This window comes from Trypanosoma cruzi, genomic scaffold (genome assembly GCF_000209065.1).
Source record: "Trypanosoma cruzi strain CL Brener 1047053516885 genomic scaffold, whole genome shotgun sequence".
Lineage (NCBI taxonomy): Eukaryota > Euglenozoa > Kinetoplastea > Trypanosomatida > Trypanosomatidae > Trypanosoma > Trypanosoma cruzi.
In genome coordinates this window covers 101590-121679 of record NW_001849467.1, presented here as the reverse complement: position 1 = coordinate 121679, position 20090 = coordinate 101590, and the positions used below count along the sequence as shown (strand labels likewise).

Below are 20090 nucleotides of genomic sequence, written 5' to 3'. Positions count from 1 at the left end.
TCAAGAGAACACAAAGCAAAAAAAAAAACGCAAGTAAAAAAATGAACTCCCAAGAAAACACATTTGGACGGTGCGACAATAAACAGCACCATAATAATAACAATATCAATTTTGCACCCTGTTTATCCCAAAATTCTGTAAAGCAATGGAAATCAAGGAGGGGGAAAGGGCAAAGCGAGCAAGACCCCGTAATAGAAACAGCGTTCAGTAATTTACAAATTTGAATGTTAAAAATTTGGTGTAACAAGCAACCTGCGGTGCCTGGAGTTCTTTTGCTGGTCCACTTTCTTTTCAGAGCTCTTTCCAGATTTATCATTCATGAGCACCAGGTAGCTTTTATGGCTCCGTTCAGTCACACCATAGTCATCGGGAGCGTGCTCCTTATGGAGCGCCACTGCACACCATTTAAGGAAGAGTATAACTTCCGTAATATCATCCGTCTGTAAGACCCAGGTGTCATTGATCTCAATGTATTGATCAAGATCGGTGGAAAGCCCCAAAGGAGTACGATAGCAAACGGCAATTTTCATTGCTCGTCCAAAAAACATAATGTCATCTGCCGTTAACTCACCAAAGCGCATTCCAACAACATGAAACGCCACTTTCCGCGTACCCAACCGATTGATTTCACGATGTAACATTCGAGCGCTGTGCCAGGAGTCCACCTTGAAAAGAACACCAATCTGAATACAGCTCTTAATCATTTCATCATGCATCTCTTGGGTTTCAGGCCTTTTGCGTGGTTGTAACTGTGTCCATGTAGTATGTAATGTAACCTCAAGATCATCTTCCATTAAAATTTTTTGATGAGATCCATCTTCCAACGGAAACCCCTTATGACGCTCTTGGTCCTCCAGATTTTTCTCCGATAAATACTCAGCAATACTCTTCTCAAGAGGCTTAGAACCATTAATTGATAATTCTTCTTCTGTGGATTGTGAGTTAATCCCAGTTGAGAACGCATCTTGTGGGGGTCCATAAAGCAACTGATACTCCAAACAATGTGTATTCCCAATTTGCCCATAATCACCAAGGTGTGCAAAGGATACGTCCATCCCTCTCGGACGAAGAAGATTTAAACGATTGGGGAAACATTCGATAAACCACTGAAGCCAACGCCTGTATTCAAAAACTCGATCTCTTTCATCCACAAAAGGCATTGAGAGAAGATGCGTTCCTACACCAGGACATCCGGTATTACTATGAACATCAATGATAATAACAGCCGTACCAGGATACGCTTTGTCCACAAAATTACCAGCAGCGTCTATCATATAATCCACACGCCCTCTCGTTTGGTCCGCAACAAATAGCAGACCTTTTGTAATACAACCTTCCCTCACGATAACAGTCAGAACAAGACAGTTTGTACTTGTTGGATTTGAACTCTGTAATTTTTTTCGGTCATTATTGAGAGCAGAATGGATCCTTGCAGAAACGCTGTTTTTTTCCAACCGTAATTTTTGCCTTTCATTGGTCGCATCCTGTCTTTTTTGAAGCCTTTGAACGTTCTTCCTAATTCGAAAACTCTCTTCATCAAATAGATGTTTTGAAGATTCCAAGATAACAGCCTGATGTGAGCAAGAATGTGAAGTGTAGTTCTCCATTCTGCTGTGACAAAACGGTGATAACGTTGAAGACATTAGTTCAATGAGTGACCAAAGAAGACCTAAATTCTCTCTTTCCCTCGCTGATATACAGACCCCGGCGCAACTTCGCTTCAAATTCACAACCGGATGCGTTTTGCTTCCCTTATATTGAGCATCTACTTTTTTCATCGGTGCAAATAATTGAAGGGTATTTTGAACCTCTTTTGAAGACTGAGCATCCAATTTTGTGTTTGATTCACAGGCTCGTAGCCGTTCAATATCTTTCGGTTTATGAACCATAACAACATTCAATCCAGCCTCTCGCAAGTCCATGAGGACATTAAACATAGCTTCATCTGCCTTTCTCGGATCCGAATATAGATCCAGCTTATTTAATACCACCAAAATCGGTTTATCAATGTTTAAGGCCACTTTAATCACTTCAAAAGTCTGAATTTGAACGCCCTCTACCAAAGAAACCACTAAAAGAAGGGCATCCGCTATAATCTGTGCATGAAAACGTGTCTCTGTAAATACGCGTTGACCAGGTGTATCCACAAATGTTACAGACCTGAAGCCATTTTCAGAGGCAGAAATCGTGAAAGCTCGAATAGACTGGGTTGTGCCCCTAGACTCTTCTTCAGAAAAACTTGTTTTTTGTAAGACATCAAGAAGTGTTGTCTTTCCATGTTGGCTGTGTCCCATAACTGCGATAACCGGAATACGAGCATGTCGGAGAGGAGAAAGACGTCTGAGATAATTAAGTCCGGTGGAGACAAATACATCCCTCTCGATCCACTGTATAAATTTATTATGTCTTTTTTTTGTGATACCCTTTAAATAATAATCTTCCTCAGCTCTTAGTTCTTCCACACACATTTTTCTCACATTTTGGGGGAGTCCTCTCATGATAATATTTGCTGCCATCTGATAAGGTACAAGACAAGTCAACAATCGTTCGTCAGTGAGCTTGTGTTCCTCCCAGATCACACGTTCCACATCTTTCTCCTTTAGACTTAAAAGCGCATCCAATGATTTGGCAATATCAACATGTACTTTTGCATCAAAGGGTCTGGAACGCCGATTAGCATTGGAAGCTAGAACCCCTTTTTCCAAAAACTCAGCAAGTCTACTGGTTCGTTTACGAACAAGTTTGACAAAGGAACAAGCATCCATAACAGAAGGCAATGGGTAGAATGTATCAAAAAACTTCGATAAATGGATGCGAGAAAACCGCATCTTTCTAATTCGCCTAAAAAAAAAAAAAGTAAAGCAAATAGCAAGTCTATAATAGTAATAATAATAATAATATTAATAATAATAATAATAATAATAATAATAATAATAATAATAATAATAATAATAATAATAATAATAATAATAATAATAATAATAATAATAATAACCAAAATAAAATTTTGAGACGCGCCATAGTGATATTTATCCAAAAACAATAAGGGGAGAAAGAAAAACCGTCCCAATAATTCTTTTTCTTTTTTTTTACCATCTTTCTCCTACAATTTTCATTTCGTCTACTATGCCTTGAAGAAACAAGCAAGAACAAAGTATGGCAATAATGCCTTCCAAGAAAGACTGAAAATCCCGCAGTCAATCCATATCGTATTCAACATTTTCTCTCGAGACATAACGTAAACAGGATGTCGGTAAAATACCGTGCATTCCTTACCTCGAACTATCTTCTCTGCAAGCGTGGCGCACGGCTTTTCAACTTGAAGGGAAGTAAAGTGGCGAACCTGCATCTGACCGTACGCCGAGAAGCGCTTTCCATATGAGCGGAGCATATTAACCTTTTCTTAATAAATAAATGCAACAATGGGGGAAAAAAAAGAAAAAAGAAAGGGTTGAACGCCAGTTCCAAAATCAATTCAGTTATTTGCTTTTTTTTGAAAGCCTCATTGTGGTCTCATCATCTCCGTCTTTCACATTATTTATATTTATAATAACCTCCCTATTAAATTCCAATTCATGCAGTGGGAGATCTAAAATCAAGCACAAACTGGGTTTCGTTTTCATTGTTCAGGTTAGCATGAATTTCAATAGATCCCGTAGGATACATGACACGGATAAGACCTTTCAATATTCCAACTGTATAAATCAAAACGTCCTTGTGAATTGGTACACTTCCCAGCCGTTCAGTTCGAGGTGAGGCACCCTCATCCTCGGCTACCGTTTCCCCTGAATAACCATAAGCTGATAACACCGTCGTGGAAACTATGCGCTCGCCTCTCATCTTGGGGAAGCCCTGAAGCCATTGAAAGTTTTTGTCAATAAGACAAAAATAAATGTCATTCATATGCATCAATCTATCAATTCTTTTCCCAAATGCAGTCTTCCAAAACTGCCGGGCAACAAATTGCGATACACCCGGTGGAGTCCACTCACCAAAAGATGGCTGACGATATAGAAGTCGCTCGGACAAGCGTAGACCTACCAACAGTCCCAAACCTTCAAGACCTTTATGAATATTTAATTCAATTTCATTTCCTGAATTGTCAATTAAACTATCTTCTCCACGAAGAGTGTGGCGCACAACGACATAAGAAATAAGCTCCATATTTAGGGCTGCTACCACACTTTCGCTAACTAGACCATTATGGCTCATACTTTTGCCGGCCAAATATATATATATATATATTTATTTATTTATTTATTTATTTATTTATCACAGTAAAATAGAATTACAAAAAAAAAAAAAAAAGGATTACACAGACACACACAGAGAGAGAAAGAGAAAAAAAAGTAGAAAACAATGCAAATATAACAAATGTTTTTGATAATCCTTTTAAACCCACAAGATAAATAACATGTACAAAACTCATTTTTCTCTCAAAATAGACATTATAGTAAAATAAAATTAAAGAAAATAATGTGGAAGAATAGAAAAAAAAAAACGGAGGTAAGCCTACGTAGCTGCCTTCGGTAAAATATCTGAAATTGCATAAGGGCTTCCCTCAATGACACAACCTTCTTTTACATAGGGTATAAGCCTACGTAGCTGCCTTCGGTAAAATATCTGAAATTGCATAAGGGCTTCCCTCAATGACACAACCTTCTTTTACATAGGGTATGAGAGCATCTCGTAGTAGAAAGAGCAACTCCAAACCATAAACCACTCTTCCAAACGCGGTATGCCTTTTGTCTAAAGATTCAAGTTCAGTACGATTATCAGTTAGACAAAAAAAAAAGGACTCATCAAAAGTATTAGATGAGCGACAGAGTGAAACAACTCCAATTCCGTGATTTACACGTCCTATTTCATTCTCAATATCAGAGAGGGAAACCAACCGAGATACCGGACGTTCACCTACTTGAAGGCCTTCGTTAGTAAGACGAAGAAAACGGTGTTGTCTGACCAAGCTTGGTTTACTAACTCTTTTATCCCCAGTTAATGCGGCTGGACAACTGTGCAAAAAAATCTCGCAAGATTTGGGAACCTTATTCACAAAAATCTCTATATCAATTCGGCCATATTGACCCTCTCCTTCCTTCTCAATAAAAATAGAAAAAACTGGAAGATTGTCATCCCCTGTTCCTTCGTGAAGCTTTTGAACCCTTGTGGCCCGTTTTGATGGCATTCTATCTGCACCCCCGCTTTTCAATGCGGAAAAAAAGGAAAAAAGTAAAAAATAAATAAATAAAGGTAATATAAACAAAAGTCAAAATTTAAACAATTTGCAATGTACAAACATCAACAAATCTCTCTACAGATTATTACTAAAAACCACCTGGCCAATGAAACACCAAATGTGTATTTATGTACATCTCTTTTTAGATCAAATCATGGGCCAGAAACGCAAAGATAAATACACCATCAACATTTTAATGAATCTACAACAGGATGATTTAACTCAATATCTCTGGTAAATCCTGATATTTTTCCATAGACGTCAATATACTCTGAAAGCGTAAAAAAAATGTCGCTTTCCAGATACTTTTTTAACATTGATTTGCGGGGAAAAAGTAGGGGATGAGTCACTCTAAGGTTATCCAAGAATAGCTTGCGTTTGGCACTTGGTTCATCCGCCACCATATTCAAAAGCTTCATCAGATTTTTAACATCCTCTGCAATCGTATCGGCAATCTCTTCATCCGTACTATCCTGAGGCTCATCCTCTGTACTCATAGCAGGCACTTTGTCGATGTGCACAAAAAAGGATGTTATTGGTGACGGGACATCATCAACCAAATACAACAGCCGTACATCATAGCAAATAATATCTTCTTTCTGTGCGCAGTGCTTTTCTAAAAGCTTTAGAAAAATGATAATATGCCTTTCAAATCCTTCAATAAGTTCAATAAAATAATCATCATACTCAACAAGCACAGCAAAATTTTTTGCGGACTTTTCGCTTTCCTCACATAAAGGATTCTCACTTGTATCCACAGCTACATTCAGAAGTTCCGGCAGAAGCGATCCAACAGAACGACCAGCACTTTCCTTCTTTTTACCAGCTATAACGACTCTAAGCAAAAATGGATCCGCCGCTTGTCGTTCCACTGAATAGAAATTCTTCAGCATTATATCGAGTAGTGACTGAGGCTCTGTAAATGCGTTGACCGCTTGAAGCTGTGGATCATTACCCACTCCATTCTGCGTCTTTGACATGTCAAATTGAAAACTCAAAAAACAGGAATAAATACTCTTTGTCCACAACCCAGAAAGAAAATTTAAAAAAGCATAATAGAAAACCAGCAACTACGTACAACTATAATAACATTAATAACCATAGTTGAAGAAACAAACTCAACATTCATTTCAATTTGAAAAATATAAAAAACAACAAAATACCCGACACAAAAAATACCAGCAAATTATATATATATATATATATATAATCCCAATTTCGCAGAGAAAAAAAGTTTACTCTTACTCCTAGTTTAAACAAATATTCAGGCAACCCCGTAAACACCAAAAAAAGGGAACTCACAATTGAAAATCAGAGAAAAATCAACCACATTGACACTGCACATATTCTTTTTCTCGCTTTACAAAATGGTCAATATTCATTGATCGCCCGAGAGCTCTCCGTAGAAACGCGGCCGACTTTCCCGTCTCGAATAACGCTGTCATGCGACATGGATTTTCTCCAAATAGTCGGATGCTCAGTTGTCGAGGACGGCGGCATTCCCACAGCGTGTGGGGCAGGGCCTCCCGTGGATTGTCGGGGGCTCAGCGGCTGGTGGGGGGTTGCGGTGGAGGAGTGGCTGAAGGGCTACGGCTGTCATTGGAGCTTGCAGAGTTGCGTTGTCCGTTTTTTGCTCGTTGATACGCTCGACATTTTCGGCAGTGACCTGCGCGTGAGGCGCTTGTTGGGAAGACCGTGGAGCTGTCGCAGGATCCACATGTGAGGTCTTCTGCAACGATTGGAGTGCCAGGGTTAGTGCGTCGGGCGTGTGCCTTCATATTGTGGACGGACGAGAAGACGCTGATGCAGCTTGGGCAGGGCGACGTTGATCCGCCGCTTTTCATTCTCCGAGGAGGTGCCGTGGACACGCCAGGTGGTGGTTCCGGAGGAGGTCGGGGCGGTCCTGTCTCTTCAGTGTGAGAGGGACGGCACCACCGACATAAAGGGTTGCTTGTGATCTGCAGGGCGCGTGCCGGTATTTCGAGGAGTGGGCAGGAGTCGCATTGCACCTGCGCACGAATTCCTGATTCGATGCCCGATTTCTGCCTGGACACTAGGAATGCTTTTTTTACACCGACGAGCGCCTGGCGTGCGGTGTGCGACTTCTTCTTCCTCCTCGACCTCCTTCCAGTACAACCTCTTGACGGCGGCAAGGAATTCCACGTGCCAGATTGGGATGCCTCATTGCTGCAGGGATCGTGCAATCGTGGCTTCTTCGTCAGCGGCCTCATTGCGTGGGATACCGCAGTGCGATGGGGAAAATATAAGGTCTGCAGGGCGACCTCGCTTCACCAAGGAAAGCAGCATAACTCAAATCTCTTCAGCAACGCATTCTCGCACGGCCAGTGGGGCAATGCGGAGTGCCTCAATTGCCGAAAGGGAGTTTGTAGCAACCAGGACTCGTGTGGGCGATTGGGATGTTTCCAGACGAGGGATTATGAGATGTCTAAAGCCATTTTCAATGGCAAGGCACTCTGCTCTATATGAGCATGCGAGTCTGCCAGCTGCTGCACGATGGACCCCCACAGGGAGATCATTTTTCTTTGTGGGGCCGTATAATAGTGCAGCGGATCCGGATGCGAGTTCAGCGAGAGATGAAGAAGCGACCGTCCATAATTCAAAATAATAATCTCCTAGAGAGGAGTAAAGGGAATCAAAAGCCGTGCGCTTGACATCGTCAGAGACGTCTTTGGCAAAGCGTGGCTGATAAAATTCCACGTTATTGCTACTCACGGCGTCGCAGGGAATAATTCGATGTTGTGTAATAGGAGGAGCTTGATTGTGGTTGTGCGGTATCCCAATAGTACCACATACGCGTTCTAATCCATTAATAACGGCATTTTTTGGAAGCGGGATCGATGTTGCCGCTTTCACTTTCCCATGCATGAATGGCGGCATAGGTTCCGAGTAGATAAGGGAGCGCGAATCCTCGTGATTATGGAAACGTACGTGGCGTTCGTGTTGTGTGATTGCGCGACGCCAAAGTATCTTCCGGAGCGGGAGAAGATTGGCTTTCAAGCAGACAGATGTATCTTCCGTTGGTGCACTAATGCCAAGGGATGTTGTACAACTGTCGCGGTACAGTACTTCCATATTATGGAGGCAGGTGTGGGCGAAGAATGGGAGAATTGCCTTGCCACCATATAGTGACACACCATGGACGTATCCAATCGAAAAGGATCGCATGGCGTGATGGGACGCACCAGCCTGTGCGGCCGGCCGTAATTGGTAACGACGTGGCATGGTCTGCTTTGCAGCGGTGGAAGCGTGCGGACCACAATTAAGAATTTGTTCAACCGTGGTGCCAAGCAAGCGCACTGGGCGGGACTGAATACGTAGGTTCCCATTGCCAAGACGGAGATAGACCATGTCCTCTTCAGACCGTGTGTGAAGAGATGTGGAATAGAGCAGATTCGCTCTTACCAACGTTGAATTTTTAGGCTGTGCTTGGCAGCCCATGTCGATACAAGGGAAAGGGCGGGTTGCATTGCCGCAGCACATGCATGAATGTCCGCACCTGAGGCAACAAGTGCGAGGTCGTCAGCGTACATGAGTGCGGAGGCAGAATAGATGTTCTCCATGCGGCGCAGCAAATCATCCACACAGTAGAGGAAGAGTTGGGGTCCCGGGACGCTGCCTTGTGGTACTCCGGCTGAGGTGAGATGTTTCCGGGAGTGCTGTTCGCGAGCGCATACCCTAACATAGCGGCCCCGCAGGTAGTTGTGCAGCCAGCGTTTGGTTCGAGGGCCAAGGTGCGGGAGTCTGTCAAGCATGCCGAATAAATTCCCATTGTCAATGGTGTCGACCGCAGTCGAAAAATCAATCAAGGACACGAGCGAGTGATGGCGACGAGGGTGTCGTGTGAAGGCGCCGCCTCCAGGGCGCTCATACTCCACAGTGCTAAACTCACGCAATCCACGGGTAATTTATCGATAACAAGTTTCACCACGTCCGATGTTGAACGCGAAGGTGTAAATCCAATTTGACGTGGGTGGTGCGGCAATAACGCTGACAGACGGCGGTGAATCATTCCTCGGTTTAGTAAAACAGAGAGCGGCGTGACAGTTCTGTGAATCTCTGGGCGGCATGGATCCTTCCCAGGTTTGGGGATAGGAATAGTGTCCACCGTATTCCAGGAGCCAGGCAGGCTGCCATTTGCGAAGGAGTTGTGGACCATCGTTATAAGCGTGCCGCGCGCAAAGGGACCCGAGATGGTGCAGGAATTCATTCAATATGTTGTCGTGGCCAGAGGCTGAGCCGAGCGAAGAGTCGCAGATGGCCACGTCAAGTTCATACGGCGTGAGAGGTTGATCCACTTCCCGGTCACCAGGGGGCAATGGAGTGCGGCGAGCAGCAGCAGCAGTATAAGGTAATGTGGCACGTGAAACCGCACAAAATGATGGACGAGCAGATTCGCCTGTTGCCGAGGCAGGACACAAACGCGGCCAAGTTCAGTGCGGAGCACAACCGATTCCAGAGGATGAGGGTGCGGCGCCACCATGCCGCGGAGATATCGCCAGCTTGGAATGGGTGAGGCTCCAATTCTTTTCGCGCGGTCTTCCAGAAGCGTAGCGAAGTCCCGGCGTAAGGCTTGATTTCGTTCCTCCATTTTTTTGGATGAATTCGGCTCGAAGCAGGCTGTCTCCTGGTGAGGCAACGTGTGTGCTTCGTGTGCTGCTTCTGCGGCGGGCTTGGCTTGTTCCATTTCGTTTGTCCAGATTGTTTTGGGCTGTCACGGCTGCCGCGCGGGGTATGGCGCTCAGCTGCTCGTAAGATACCACTGCGGATGTCCGACCATGTGGACGCGGTGGCAAGGAGTGTTTCACACAACGAGGTGAAAGCAGGCCAATCCGCCTTACACAGGGCAGAGGTGGCTTTCTCCCGCCGAGGCAGCGTGTTGGCTAGTCGCGGAATGCCATCATCCACCCCCACCGAGTAAGATATTAAGCAGTGGTCCGAATCCATGTAGTGGGTGGATTGCCAGTGGGTGATGCGTAGGGCGCGATACGCGGCCACGTCAGGGGACGGGAAATTACGATGCGTTATCCGTGTTGCCTGCGCCGGGTCATTTGCCAGTCCAAAATTGAAATCAATTAAAATAGCAACGAAGTTTTATCCTTCAGTCGTTGAGGGTGGGTGTCTGTCCCAGGGTTCACGATGTAAATTCAGTTTACCCGCGATAATCGCTGCGGGGCCCAAGCGACGAATGGTACTAATAAATGCGGATTCTTGAACAGTTTCCGAGGGAGGGCTGTGGAGATTCATCACGCAGATGCTGGGACAGCCCTGTGGAAACACACGGACAGCAATGGCCTCCAGGAGGTCAGTGCCAGGGAGCGTCGGGCGCTCGCACAGTAGAGAGTGGCGCACCCGAATGGCAACGCCACCACCGCGCCCAGTGCGGCGCGAAGAAAGCCATTACAGCCATATAGTTTTGCCTCTATGGCGCTTCGAGTATTTATTTCCTGGAGAAGAACGATGTCAGGTTGGGGCAGCTCTCATCGCAAAGAAAACGCAATATTTTTTACGGAAGAGAGGCCTGCAATGTTAAGCTGCCAAATAGTGATGTAGCCATCCACCTCGGGGCCGGAATTGTTGTGAACGTCACCGCCACGGGCGATATCAACGGAATGACCGCAGCGAAACGGTCGTACAGTTTTGTCCGACAGTCTGCAGGCAGACCGCTTCACCTCCCCACACCGGGCATGGCGTGGAACCTTCTCGAGGGGTGGAGTCGTTTTTTTTTTTTTTTTTCTACTCTTACCAGCGCGTCTAGCTATACAATGCCATCTGAGTGCCGAAGAGGTGGTCGAGCAGCGACAAAAGTTTCCTGCCATGAAGCAACTGCCATTGAGAGAATTTTCCGAGGCGAAGGTCCTGTTCAATGCCCAGCCGTTGGCGCACAGCCAAGGTGCCTGGGCATTCTAGAAGCAGATGGTGCAAGGTTTCCTGCGGGCCAATTGGCGTGCTTGTGGAAGCTGGCTGATCCTGAGGTAGCAGAGATCGCCTCCTGGCACTGCTGTTTAGATGTCGAGTGGCGTCTGGGTTGTGTGCGCAGCGACTTCTGTACTGTGCGGTGCTTCTCCGTGTGGGGAAAACCATGTCACAGAAATCGCATTTGAGCTCGGGAAGCGGTGGAGGATGTTCCGGGTGAAATGACCGACAGTGATTGACGAGATTCGAGAATCCCGTCAATGTAGAATCACAGTACGGACATTTCTCCTTCCGACGACGTGTGATGGTCCGTCTCCTTACTGGAGAGACGTCTTCGTCCCTTGCCGACGGGAGAACAGTGTCCATCCCCGGTGCAGTTGGATCGTTGTTAGAGCGCATATATGCAGACTGTTCTGGTGAGATGTTGCAGAAACGGCATTGGTTCGTGCAATCTCTCACAGCCCAGTATAGTCGGCCCCAGGGCTCAGATTCACCGCACCTTGCCCTAGCGAGGTGAACCAGTTCTTGACGGTGAAGAACTTCCTGAGTGATCAGGTCCTTACCGCTAAGATCTGATGGCCTTGTGCCGCAAAGCAAGTAGCGATGAGTGTCTTGACGAATGGTACTACGCCACTTATTGGTGAGCTGGGTAGTAAAACATGTCAGCAGATCCGTATGCCATAAAGGTGCAATTCCTTGCTCCGTGTATTGTCCAGTCTCCATAGTCTGCGTCGCATACTGATCTGCAAGCTCGTTAGCATGTATTCCACAATGTCCGTAACAAAACTGCAGGTGCACAGACCAGCCAGCACACGTCAGTGTCAAGAGACGTTGCCAGATCTGATCCTCCGTCCAGTCTGTCTGACTGAGAGGGCCCTTATTTAAAGCCGCAAGAAGAGACTGACTGTCTGTAACCACAAGCAGGGTTTTATGCCTGTGCTGGATGCGAGGGATAATCAGCTTCTCCAGGGCTAGAAGCAGCGCACGGGATTCCGTCCTGTAACTGCATGGGCGTGCACCGCAGTTTATACTGGCCTTTTCTATTATCCCCGATGAATTGAGGGATGAAAGCGGGATTCCAACCCCGGCTGGCTTGGGAACGACTACACCGCCATCCGTCGCGAGTATCCACGAACGATGGCTGTGCAGCGCTAGAGCCTCTTCGCTGACTCTGCGCTTTTCCCGTATCAGCTCTTCCTCGTCAGTTATTGGGGAGTCCATCGGAAGTTCCACGCCAATGGTGACCCGGTGTGCGGAGGCCGCAAACCAGGGAGGAATGGAGCTGCGAAAGAACCGCTCTTCGCGCGGTGAGCTCTGAGTGACGCCATAGTCCTTTGTGTATGCGTCTACGAAGGCATATAGCTCGTCCCGAGATAATGGCGAGATGCGGAAACCTGCGCGAGGCGGTGGCTCAGGCGGAGGTCTCCGCATGCAGTCCATCCGACATGCGCGTGTGTTCTCAAATATGGAGAGCCGCGCGCGCAGGCAAAGGACGTGAAGCGGCGGCATATTAGCCTCTAGAAGTGCGGATTCCGGGTCGACAGTGCTCGGAACTCCGCTGACAATGCGTGCCAGGGTTGCATACGTCTTCTGCATCTCATTCTTCGCTGAATCCGTCGCTACTGCCCATATGAGCTCGCTGCCATAGCGTAATTTGGGAGCACCGTATCCGATGACGAACGTGCGTAGGTCATGTGGAGATGGTCCCGCCTCTTTATGCGCTATGCAGCGTAGATGCGATATCCGTTGCGAAGTGGCAGCGCATTGCTTGGTGGCCGCCACATTTAGCGTCAGTCGTGGATCGAGATCCATGCCAAGAAGCTTCGTAGTTCGCGATGCCCCCATGGTCATGACTGGGATTTCACATCCAGCCACTACCAGGGGCCACTTTCCTTCACGATCATAATCTGACTCCGTGCGCGCGGAGAGCGTGAAACAGGCGGCTTCACACTTTGACGGGTTGATGGCCAGGCCATTTTCCTGACTCCACGCATGCAGTTTTTTAAGAACCATGTTGGCAGTGGGAATGGCGTCTTCCCGGGACTGCCCCTTAACGATAATAGAGAGGTCATCCGCATACATGTCTGCTGTGACACCCGCAAAGCTGTTCAGCAGATTGAGAAGTGGGTGTACGTAAAGGGAGAACAAATATGGTCCCAGCACGGACCCCTGAGGAGCTCCTCGCAGCATGGGACGCCGATCGCCGTGTCTGCTACCGACTCGCGTCTTCGCGTAGCGACCACATAGAAAGTTTCTAAGCCACCTTCTACAATTCACCCCCGGAATATTAGCTAGCAAGCGACTGAGGACTCGATGATCTATGGAGTCAAAGGCCTTGCTGGAGTCAACCAACACCAGCAGAGTCCGATGGGGTCTGTAGTGGAGTTGATTACCAATACCGCTCTTCTTGGGAAGGTTCACTTGGAAATAATGATTTCTATTATGCTCCACTTCGTGTACCAGGTGTGCCAGCCGCATCGTCGTAGTACGCATACTACGATATGCATACTGGTGGGGGTGAGGCGTCCACACCCAAAGCAATCTCTTCAGCACCATTTTCTCAGCAACCTCACTCACAATGGAAGTAAGGCTGATGGGTCGATATGACTCAAGCAGTTCCGGCGACTTACCGGGTTTTAAGAGTGGGACGATGGTAGCACGTCTCCACTCAGCCGGGATCGTACCTGTCGTCCAGCTGTGGTTAATGCAACGAAGAAGGAATCGAAGACCCTTTGACGAAATATGTCGTAGCGCCTCACTGTAGACTTCATCCGGTCCGGGGGCCTTGCCATACGGCGTATTACGTAGTGCGGCAAGCAGTTCCGTACGATTAAAAGGTGCATCAAGAGGGGAGTGAAGATGAGCAACTAAACCAGATGTGGTGGCAGCTTCGTTGTTATCTTGTGGCTCTGAACTAGATGAGAATGAAAAAACTGAATTAGATGTAGCGGCAGACTCGTAGTTGTTCTGCTGCCCAAAAAGAGAAGAAGAAGCAATGCCCAAAGATGGGTTCTGTCTTTTGATGCCTTTGGAAAACCTTACTGCCTTGTGAGAGGGGTGAAGTGGAAAAAGGATACGATTGAGAGCATTCGCTGCTCTCCTTGCTGTTTTATAAGTGTGTTGACCATCTCCCAACAACAATGATGTAGGAGGTGGAAGTGATGCCCTTTTTCGTCCGGAACTGTATTCCCATGCAAGTGGTTCGCCTGGATTTAACTTGCTGATGCGACGTGGATACGTGTTGCGCAAGCGCTCTCGGAGTAGGAGGAAGAATTGACTCCTTGTCCGTTGCATTTCTGCTTCACGGTCGGGCGTCGGTAACTGTAGATAGCAGGCCTTGCTGTCGGTAGCAATCCGCTCTGCCTCCATGAGAGTGTCGTCCCAAAGCCTGGGACCATCCTTGTGCATGCCGCGGGGGCAATGTCGTCGATACGAAGTAATAAGCGCTCTCGTGAAAGCTTTAATGCCGGTGGACTGCTTTTTATAGTCATATGCCGGAAGTTGTGCGTCGAAGTCCTTGATGAATAAATCCCATTTACACTTCCCCCAACTGTAGAATATCCTAGGTGCCGAAGGGGGTGCCGAAGGTATAGTATCCTTAAATGCCTGATGCAGCGTAAATGTTAGCATGTAATGATCACTGAGTGGCGACACAGAAGCTGTCCAATCTGACACAGTCAAATGCTTTGACCATGTCAGATCGATACAGGATCGTTCTCTTGTGCCACGAGCATACGTGATCTCACCAGGGGTGTTAACCAAGGTGAGTCCCGCATCCGTGCACAGTTCTAAAAATTCTGCAGCAACCTCGCTTGGAGAAGACTCCAAGAATGGCTCCCACTGTGGGTGATGCATGTTGAAATCCCCGCACAGCAGGAGCGGCGACGAGGCTGGAAGGCAGTTTAGTAACCGCCTGAAGGATTGCGTTACTTGCGGTGGTGGTCTCATATAGGCACTCGCTACAATAAGATCACGGTTCTGGTCCAGAGCAACCTGGACCACCACCACTTCAAGGCTGGTGTCATGCTGGGGGATGGTGAGAGGTATACGCTTGGAGCGGAGAGTTTTCCGCACCAGCACCGCCACACCGCCTCCCTTGCCGATGCGCGACTGTGCATAGAGCGCATAATCTCCAGTATGCATGCTGGCGATCTGCTCCGACGACTTCCAAGTCTCCTGGATGGCTATTATGTCTGCTCCTTGCGCCATTAATGTTGCGAATTTTGACGGCGTGAGGCAAGAAACGTTCATCTGGAGTACTGCTGTGGGGCCTGGGTTCTGCTCAATGCCTTTGCTTAGCAGTAGCTTTTGTCGTTGCGCGTCACATACGGCACGCAAACAGTATGTATAGCGCTGATAAGCGCCGATGGAATTCAGCAGCGGATGGAAATACCGCTCCGCGGGCAGCCATGTACATGGCTCCATCTGGTGCCCTTCCGACCCGTTTGTGCGGCGCCTACTGCCTCTCCGCGTGCAGCGGATGGGCGGCAGGCGCTTAGCTTCCTCTCTAGCAAAGAGTGCTGGACCCTGGCGCCACGTTGAGGTGGCCGGCTGAGCCAGGGGGGTGGAGTCGTCTTGGTCTCCGTCGTGCTCGCCGCAACGCAGCGCAGCGGAGTTCCTACATGCAACCAGAGCCCGGCAACGCGACAAGGTGCGAATTCATCGCTGGGGCTCACCGAATTTTGTCAAGGGCCTCATTCCAAGTTTTTTTGCTTGTTTCCTTTCTTCTTTTGCTGTTTGTGTTTTATTGGAATAATACTTACCTTTGTGCTTTCCCTTCGGCTGTTTAACTGCTCTACACGGTATTATGTGCGACGTGTTTTCTGTGTTTTTTCTCTTTTTGTCCACTCGCTGTGCCGGCCTCATTGCCGTGTGTCCCACGGACTGCACGAAAGGAGGATTGGAGGAACAGGCCGGATGCCGCAATGAAATGTGAGGGATGTTGTGTGGGCTCGTGGAACAGTACGATCTCTTCTAGATTGTTTTGCTTCTACCATTTTTTCCAAGGAATATGTATACACAAACACACGGTCATCTATATTGCGCCGCATGGCACATGAAATAAAAGTCCTTCCAAATGAATTATCTTCATTCTTTCCGGGAGCACTGCCGGACTCTAAGTCCAGTTTTTATTTATCTATTTTTATTTCTGGTTTGCAAGGTGGTGTGTGTTTTTGCCTTTTTACTGATTCCAACTGTCTCATGTTTTGTGGGCAAGCTGCTGCCATCGTTTCTTATTGTGCGGTGGCTGTGTGTGGTGTAGCGGCCTTGTATTTCTCCATTTGATTTTCACACTGCGTTGATGGGGAGTTAGTTTGTGCTGAAGGCTACACGCAAGTGACAGGAGTGATGGCGATGATGATGACCGGCCGTGTGCTGCTGGTGTGTGCCCTCTGCGTGCTGTGGTGCGGTGCCGGCGGTGGCTTTGCCAACGAGGCGGAAGCTTCTGCCAATGGTGCTGCCAGTAAGACAACACCTGCTGACAAAATTATCTTGAATTGGTATGTCCTGACGCACGAAGAATGCGAGACGGACAATACAAAGAATGGGACGGTGAATGTGCCAGCGATGAAGAGATGCATAAACTTTGCGATGAATGGGATTTGAGACACTTTTTATAATAAGACGCTGAGCGAAATTCATGGCCCTGATGTTAAGGATATGTGTACGTATTACGCTGCCATTCCAGATGAGCCCGTCGAACTCCCAACACCGCAAGGGCCACCATCAGATTCAGCTGTCAGCAATACCACCAGTAATGAGGGGACGCCGAAGAATGCACCGGAATCCGATGTTGCAGGGAGAGGAGAAGGAAAAGAAGATGAAAAGGAGCACGGCAATACAAAGGAAAAAGCAGTCGAAACCGCAGCTGTGAAAAATATCACGAAGACTGCCGACAGCGAGGGCATCACCGCGGCCGCCCACACCACCTCCCCTCTTTTGCTTCTTTTTGTTGCGTGTGCGGCTGCTGCTGCGGTGGTGGCCGCGTGAGAGTGAGGGAGAGAGCGCCATGCACCGCCCGCACACACACTCGTCTTTCACCCACTCTCTGTGTGTGTCCCCTTGCATGGACTCTCGCCCTCACCTCATCCCACGAAGCACACACATAATGTGCCCATTGTATATATTGCATGCACACCCATGCAGGCCCGTTGGTGCTCTCTTTTGCACGACACGCACCGCTGCCGTCCTGCCTGACTGCATGGGCGGAGCACCGTAACTGTTTCTGTTTTGTTTTTATTGCATTGAGTGGGCGACCTCTCTCTCTCTCTCTCCCTGTGTGTGTGTTTTGCTTTACGGGAGCAGTGAGAGTGTGTGTGCTGGTCGTCCCACGCTTCGGCTTTTTGTTTTGTTTTTCATTGTTTTGTGGTTGAGAGCACCAATTCCGCGGGCTGCGTGTGTGTGTTTGTGTGTGATGATATGAGTAATTTGTGCGTGTGTGCTATCTGCCTCTCTCTGCCGTTGCTTTCTTCTGACTCTCTTGTGGCGCACAGCTGCTCTGCAATTATAGGCGCTGCCAAACACACAAGCACATGCACACACATGCCGTGTTTAAAACGCTGAGAATGCACGCACGCACAGGATTGTGGCTGCGGAGGCCCTCGCGAGGGGCGAAGAAGCCTGCGTTTTGTTTTTTTGACATGTTGCTCGGTGTGTGCTGACGCGTGACGAATAACAACACGCCCCAATAAGCAGAAAAGAAGTAAAACAAAATGGCGCTGAGCGGCACACCGGTAAGCCAAAAATACGCAATCACCAATAAAAAAGCCGGCGATCACCCAGCAGGCACATCAAGCCTCCTAAAACCAACCTGGAATAGACAAAAAAAGGGGGCAATCATAGAAAACAAAGATCCGCCCCCCCAAACAGGAAAAGCATTAAAAAAAACGCGATCCTATTTTTTGTCCTTACTGCCGGGGTTGGCCGCCGCAGGGAATAAAAAAGAGTAGGGCGGTGGCCCCGGACGAGAGATACATGACGACGTGTCGAATTATCCAAGTTGCAGCGGCTGCCCCGGACGAGAGATATATGACGACGAATCGAAGTATTCACGCTGCGGCGGCGCACCCTAAACATGTCGCTTTCGTTTTCCAGGGGACAACGCAAATGTGCTCGATTGTTCGAAGATCGAAATTAACACCTTACGTGAAAATGGGTCGCGCGACCACATTTTTTTTAGCTCAGTGGCAAACAAGCTCACAATGTCATCCGGAGCGCGGGTTCGAGCCCCGAAGAAGCCTAGGTTTTTTTCCTTTTTTTTTTTTTTGGAATTCTTGTTTCTTATTGCTTTTTAAACTTCTGGTTTGCAGGACGGTGTGCGAGTTCTGCAATCGCACTGATTCCATCTGTTTCGTGGTGTGTGCGGCTGCTGCTGCGGTGGTGGCCGCGTGGGAGTGAGTGAGAGAGCGCCATGCACCGCCCGCACACACACTCGTCTTTCACTCACTCTCTGTGTGTGTCCCCTTGCATGGACTCTCGCCCTCACCTCACCCCACGAAGCACAAACATAATGTGCCCATTGTATATATGCATGCACACCCATGCATGCCCGTTGGTGCTCTTTTTTGCAGCACACGCACCGCTGCCGTCCTGCCTGGCTGCATGGGCGGAACGCCGTAACTGTTTCTGTTTTGTTTTTATTGCATTGAGTGGGCGACCTCTCTCTCTCTCTCTCCCTGTGTGTGTGTTTTGCTTTACGGGAGCAGTGAGAGTGTGTGTGCTGGTCGTCCCACGATTCGGCTTTTTGTTTTTGCTTTTTTACTTGTGTTGTGGTTTGGTGCGCCCATTACCTTTTTTTTATCGATTATTGGGTTGCCTTTACTGCGTACGCCTAAATTGTCTTTTTTTATTTTTTCTTTTGAGATATTGTCAGTGTTTCTTATTCTTTTCAAACCATGGAGTGCCTTCCTTCAAGTACAGCATGCGTCAGGTGATCCATGTCACCCCACGGTCTGCAGTGCTGCTGGTGCTTCTGGTTGTGATGATGTTTGTGATGTGTTGTGCATGCGGGTGCTTTGCTGCCAGCCTGACGTGCTCCTGCTCCTCTGACAAAACGATGCGTGCCCACAGGGCGAAGTCGATCGCGGCTGTGGTGAGGGACGTGCCTTTTGGATCTGAGGGTGCGGCGCCGCCATGCCGCGGAGATATCGCCAGCTTGGGATGGGTGAGGCTTCAATTCTTTTCGCGCGGGCTTCCAGAAGCGTAGCGAAGTCCCGGCGCAAGGCTTGATTTCGTTCCTCCATTTTTTTGGATGAATTCGGCTCGAAGCAGGCTGTCTCCTGGTGAGGCAACGTGTGTGCTTCGTGTGCTGCTTCTGCGGCGGGCTTGGCTTGTTCCATTTCGTTTGTCCAGATTGTTTTGGGCTGTCACGGCTGCCGCGCGGGGTATGGCGCTCAGCTGCTCGTAAGATACCACTGCGGATGTCCGACCATGTGGACGCGGTGGCAAGGAGTGTTTCACACAACGAGGTGAAAGCAGGCCAATCCGCCTTACACAGGGCAGAGGTGGCTTTCTCCCGCCGAGGCAGCGTGTTGGCTAGTCGCGGAATGCCATCATCCACCCCCACCGAGTAAGATATTAAGCAGTGGTCCGAATCCATGTAGTGGGTGGATTGCCAGTGGGTGATGCGTAGGGCGCGATACGCGGCCACGTCAGGGGACGGGAAATTACGATGCGTTATCCGTGTTGCCTGCGCCGGGTCATTTGCCAGTCCAAAATTGAAATCAATTAAAATAGCAACGAAGTTTTATCCTTCAGTCGTTGAGGGTGGGTGTCTGTCCCAGGGTTCACGATGTAAATTCAGTTTACCCGCGATAATCGCTGCGGGGCCCAAGCGACGAATGGTACTAATAAATGCGGATTCTTGAACAGTTTCCGAGGGAGGGCTGTGGAGATTCATCACGCAGATGCTGGGACAGCC

General features: G+C 48.0%; 6 protein-coding genes and 1 pseudogene across 6 annotated transcripts, besides 15 other annotated features; 2 read left to right on the top strand and 5 right to left on the bottom strand.

Moving 5' to 3' along the window:
- Positions 1-2088: part of a sequence feature (heterozygous, Esmeraldo-like haplotype) that runs on past the window's edge.
- On the bottom strand, positions 228-2828 carry Tc00.1047053504035.90 (translation initiation factor IF-2, putative; the record flags this gene model as incomplete). Its single annotated transcript, XM_808989.1, has 1 exon — positions 228-2828. The coding sequence occupies one exon, from the start codon at positions 2826-2828 to the stop codon at positions 228-230; it is 2601 nt and encodes an 866-aa protein (XP_814082.1).
- Positions 2089-3060: a sequence feature (areas merged during assembly that could not be assigned to a particular haplotype. This can correspond to areas where the two haplotypes were merged or to regions with more than two copies in the genome that were merged during assembly.).
- Positions 2877-2994: a microsatellite.
- Positions 3061-6249: a sequence feature (heterozygous, Esmeraldo-like haplotype).
- Tc00.1047053504035.84 (hypothetical protein, conserved) lies at positions 3125-3391 on the bottom strand (the record flags this gene model as incomplete). The annotated part of the gene is made up of 1 exon (XM_808995.1): positions 3125-3391. The coding sequence occupies one exon, from the start codon at positions 3389-3391 to the stop codon at positions 3125-3127; it is 267 nt and encodes an 88-aa protein (XP_814088.1).
- Tc00.1047053504035.80 (hypothetical protein, conserved) lies at positions 3574-4212 on the bottom strand (the record flags this gene model as incomplete). Its single annotated transcript, XM_808988.1, has 1 exon — positions 3574-4212. One exon carries the CDS (start codon positions 4210-4212, stop codon positions 3574-3576), a length of 639 nt encoding a protein of 212 aa, XP_814081.1.
- Positions 4231-4273: a microsatellite.
- Positions 4598-5185, bottom strand: Tc00.1047053504035.70 (cyclophilin, putative; the record flags this gene model as incomplete). Its single annotated transcript, XM_808987.1, has 1 exon — positions 4598-5185. The coding sequence occupies one exon, from the start codon at positions 5183-5185 to the stop codon at positions 4598-4600; it is 588 nt and encodes a 195-aa protein (XP_814080.1).
- Positions 5422-6216, bottom strand: Tc00.1047053504035.60 (hypothetical protein, conserved; the record flags this gene model as incomplete). The annotated part of the gene is made up of 1 exon (XM_808986.1): positions 5422-6216. One exon carries the CDS (start codon positions 6214-6216, stop codon positions 5422-5424), a length of 795 nt encoding a protein of 264 aa, XP_814079.1.
- Positions 6250-6371: a sequence feature (haploid, non-Esmeraldo-like haplotype).
- Positions 6372-7157: a sequence feature (haploid, Esmeraldo-like haplotype).
- Positions 6424-6445: a microsatellite.
- Positions 6706-10639: a mobile genetic element.
- Positions 7158-15334: a sequence feature (areas not merged during assembly with more than two copies in the genome that could not be assigned to a particular haplotype).
- Positions 10975-15732: a mobile genetic element.
- Positions 15335-15875: a sequence feature (haploid, Esmeraldo-like haplotype).
- Positions 15876-16828: a sequence feature (heterozygous, Esmeraldo-like haplotype).
- Positions 16526-17161, top strand: Tc00.1047053504035.41 (annotated as a pseudogene).
- Positions 16829-18243: a sequence feature (areas not merged during assembly with more than two copies in the genome that could not be assigned to a particular haplotype).
- On the top strand, positions 18146-18568 carry Tc00.1047053504035.21 (uncharacterized protein; the record flags this gene model as incomplete). The annotated part of the gene is made up of 1 exon (XM_808997.1): positions 18146-18568. One exon carries the CDS (start codon positions 18146-18148, stop codon positions 18566-18568), a length of 423 nt encoding a protein of 140 aa, XP_814090.1.
- Positions 18244-20090: a sequence feature (heterozygous, non-Esmeraldo-like haplotype).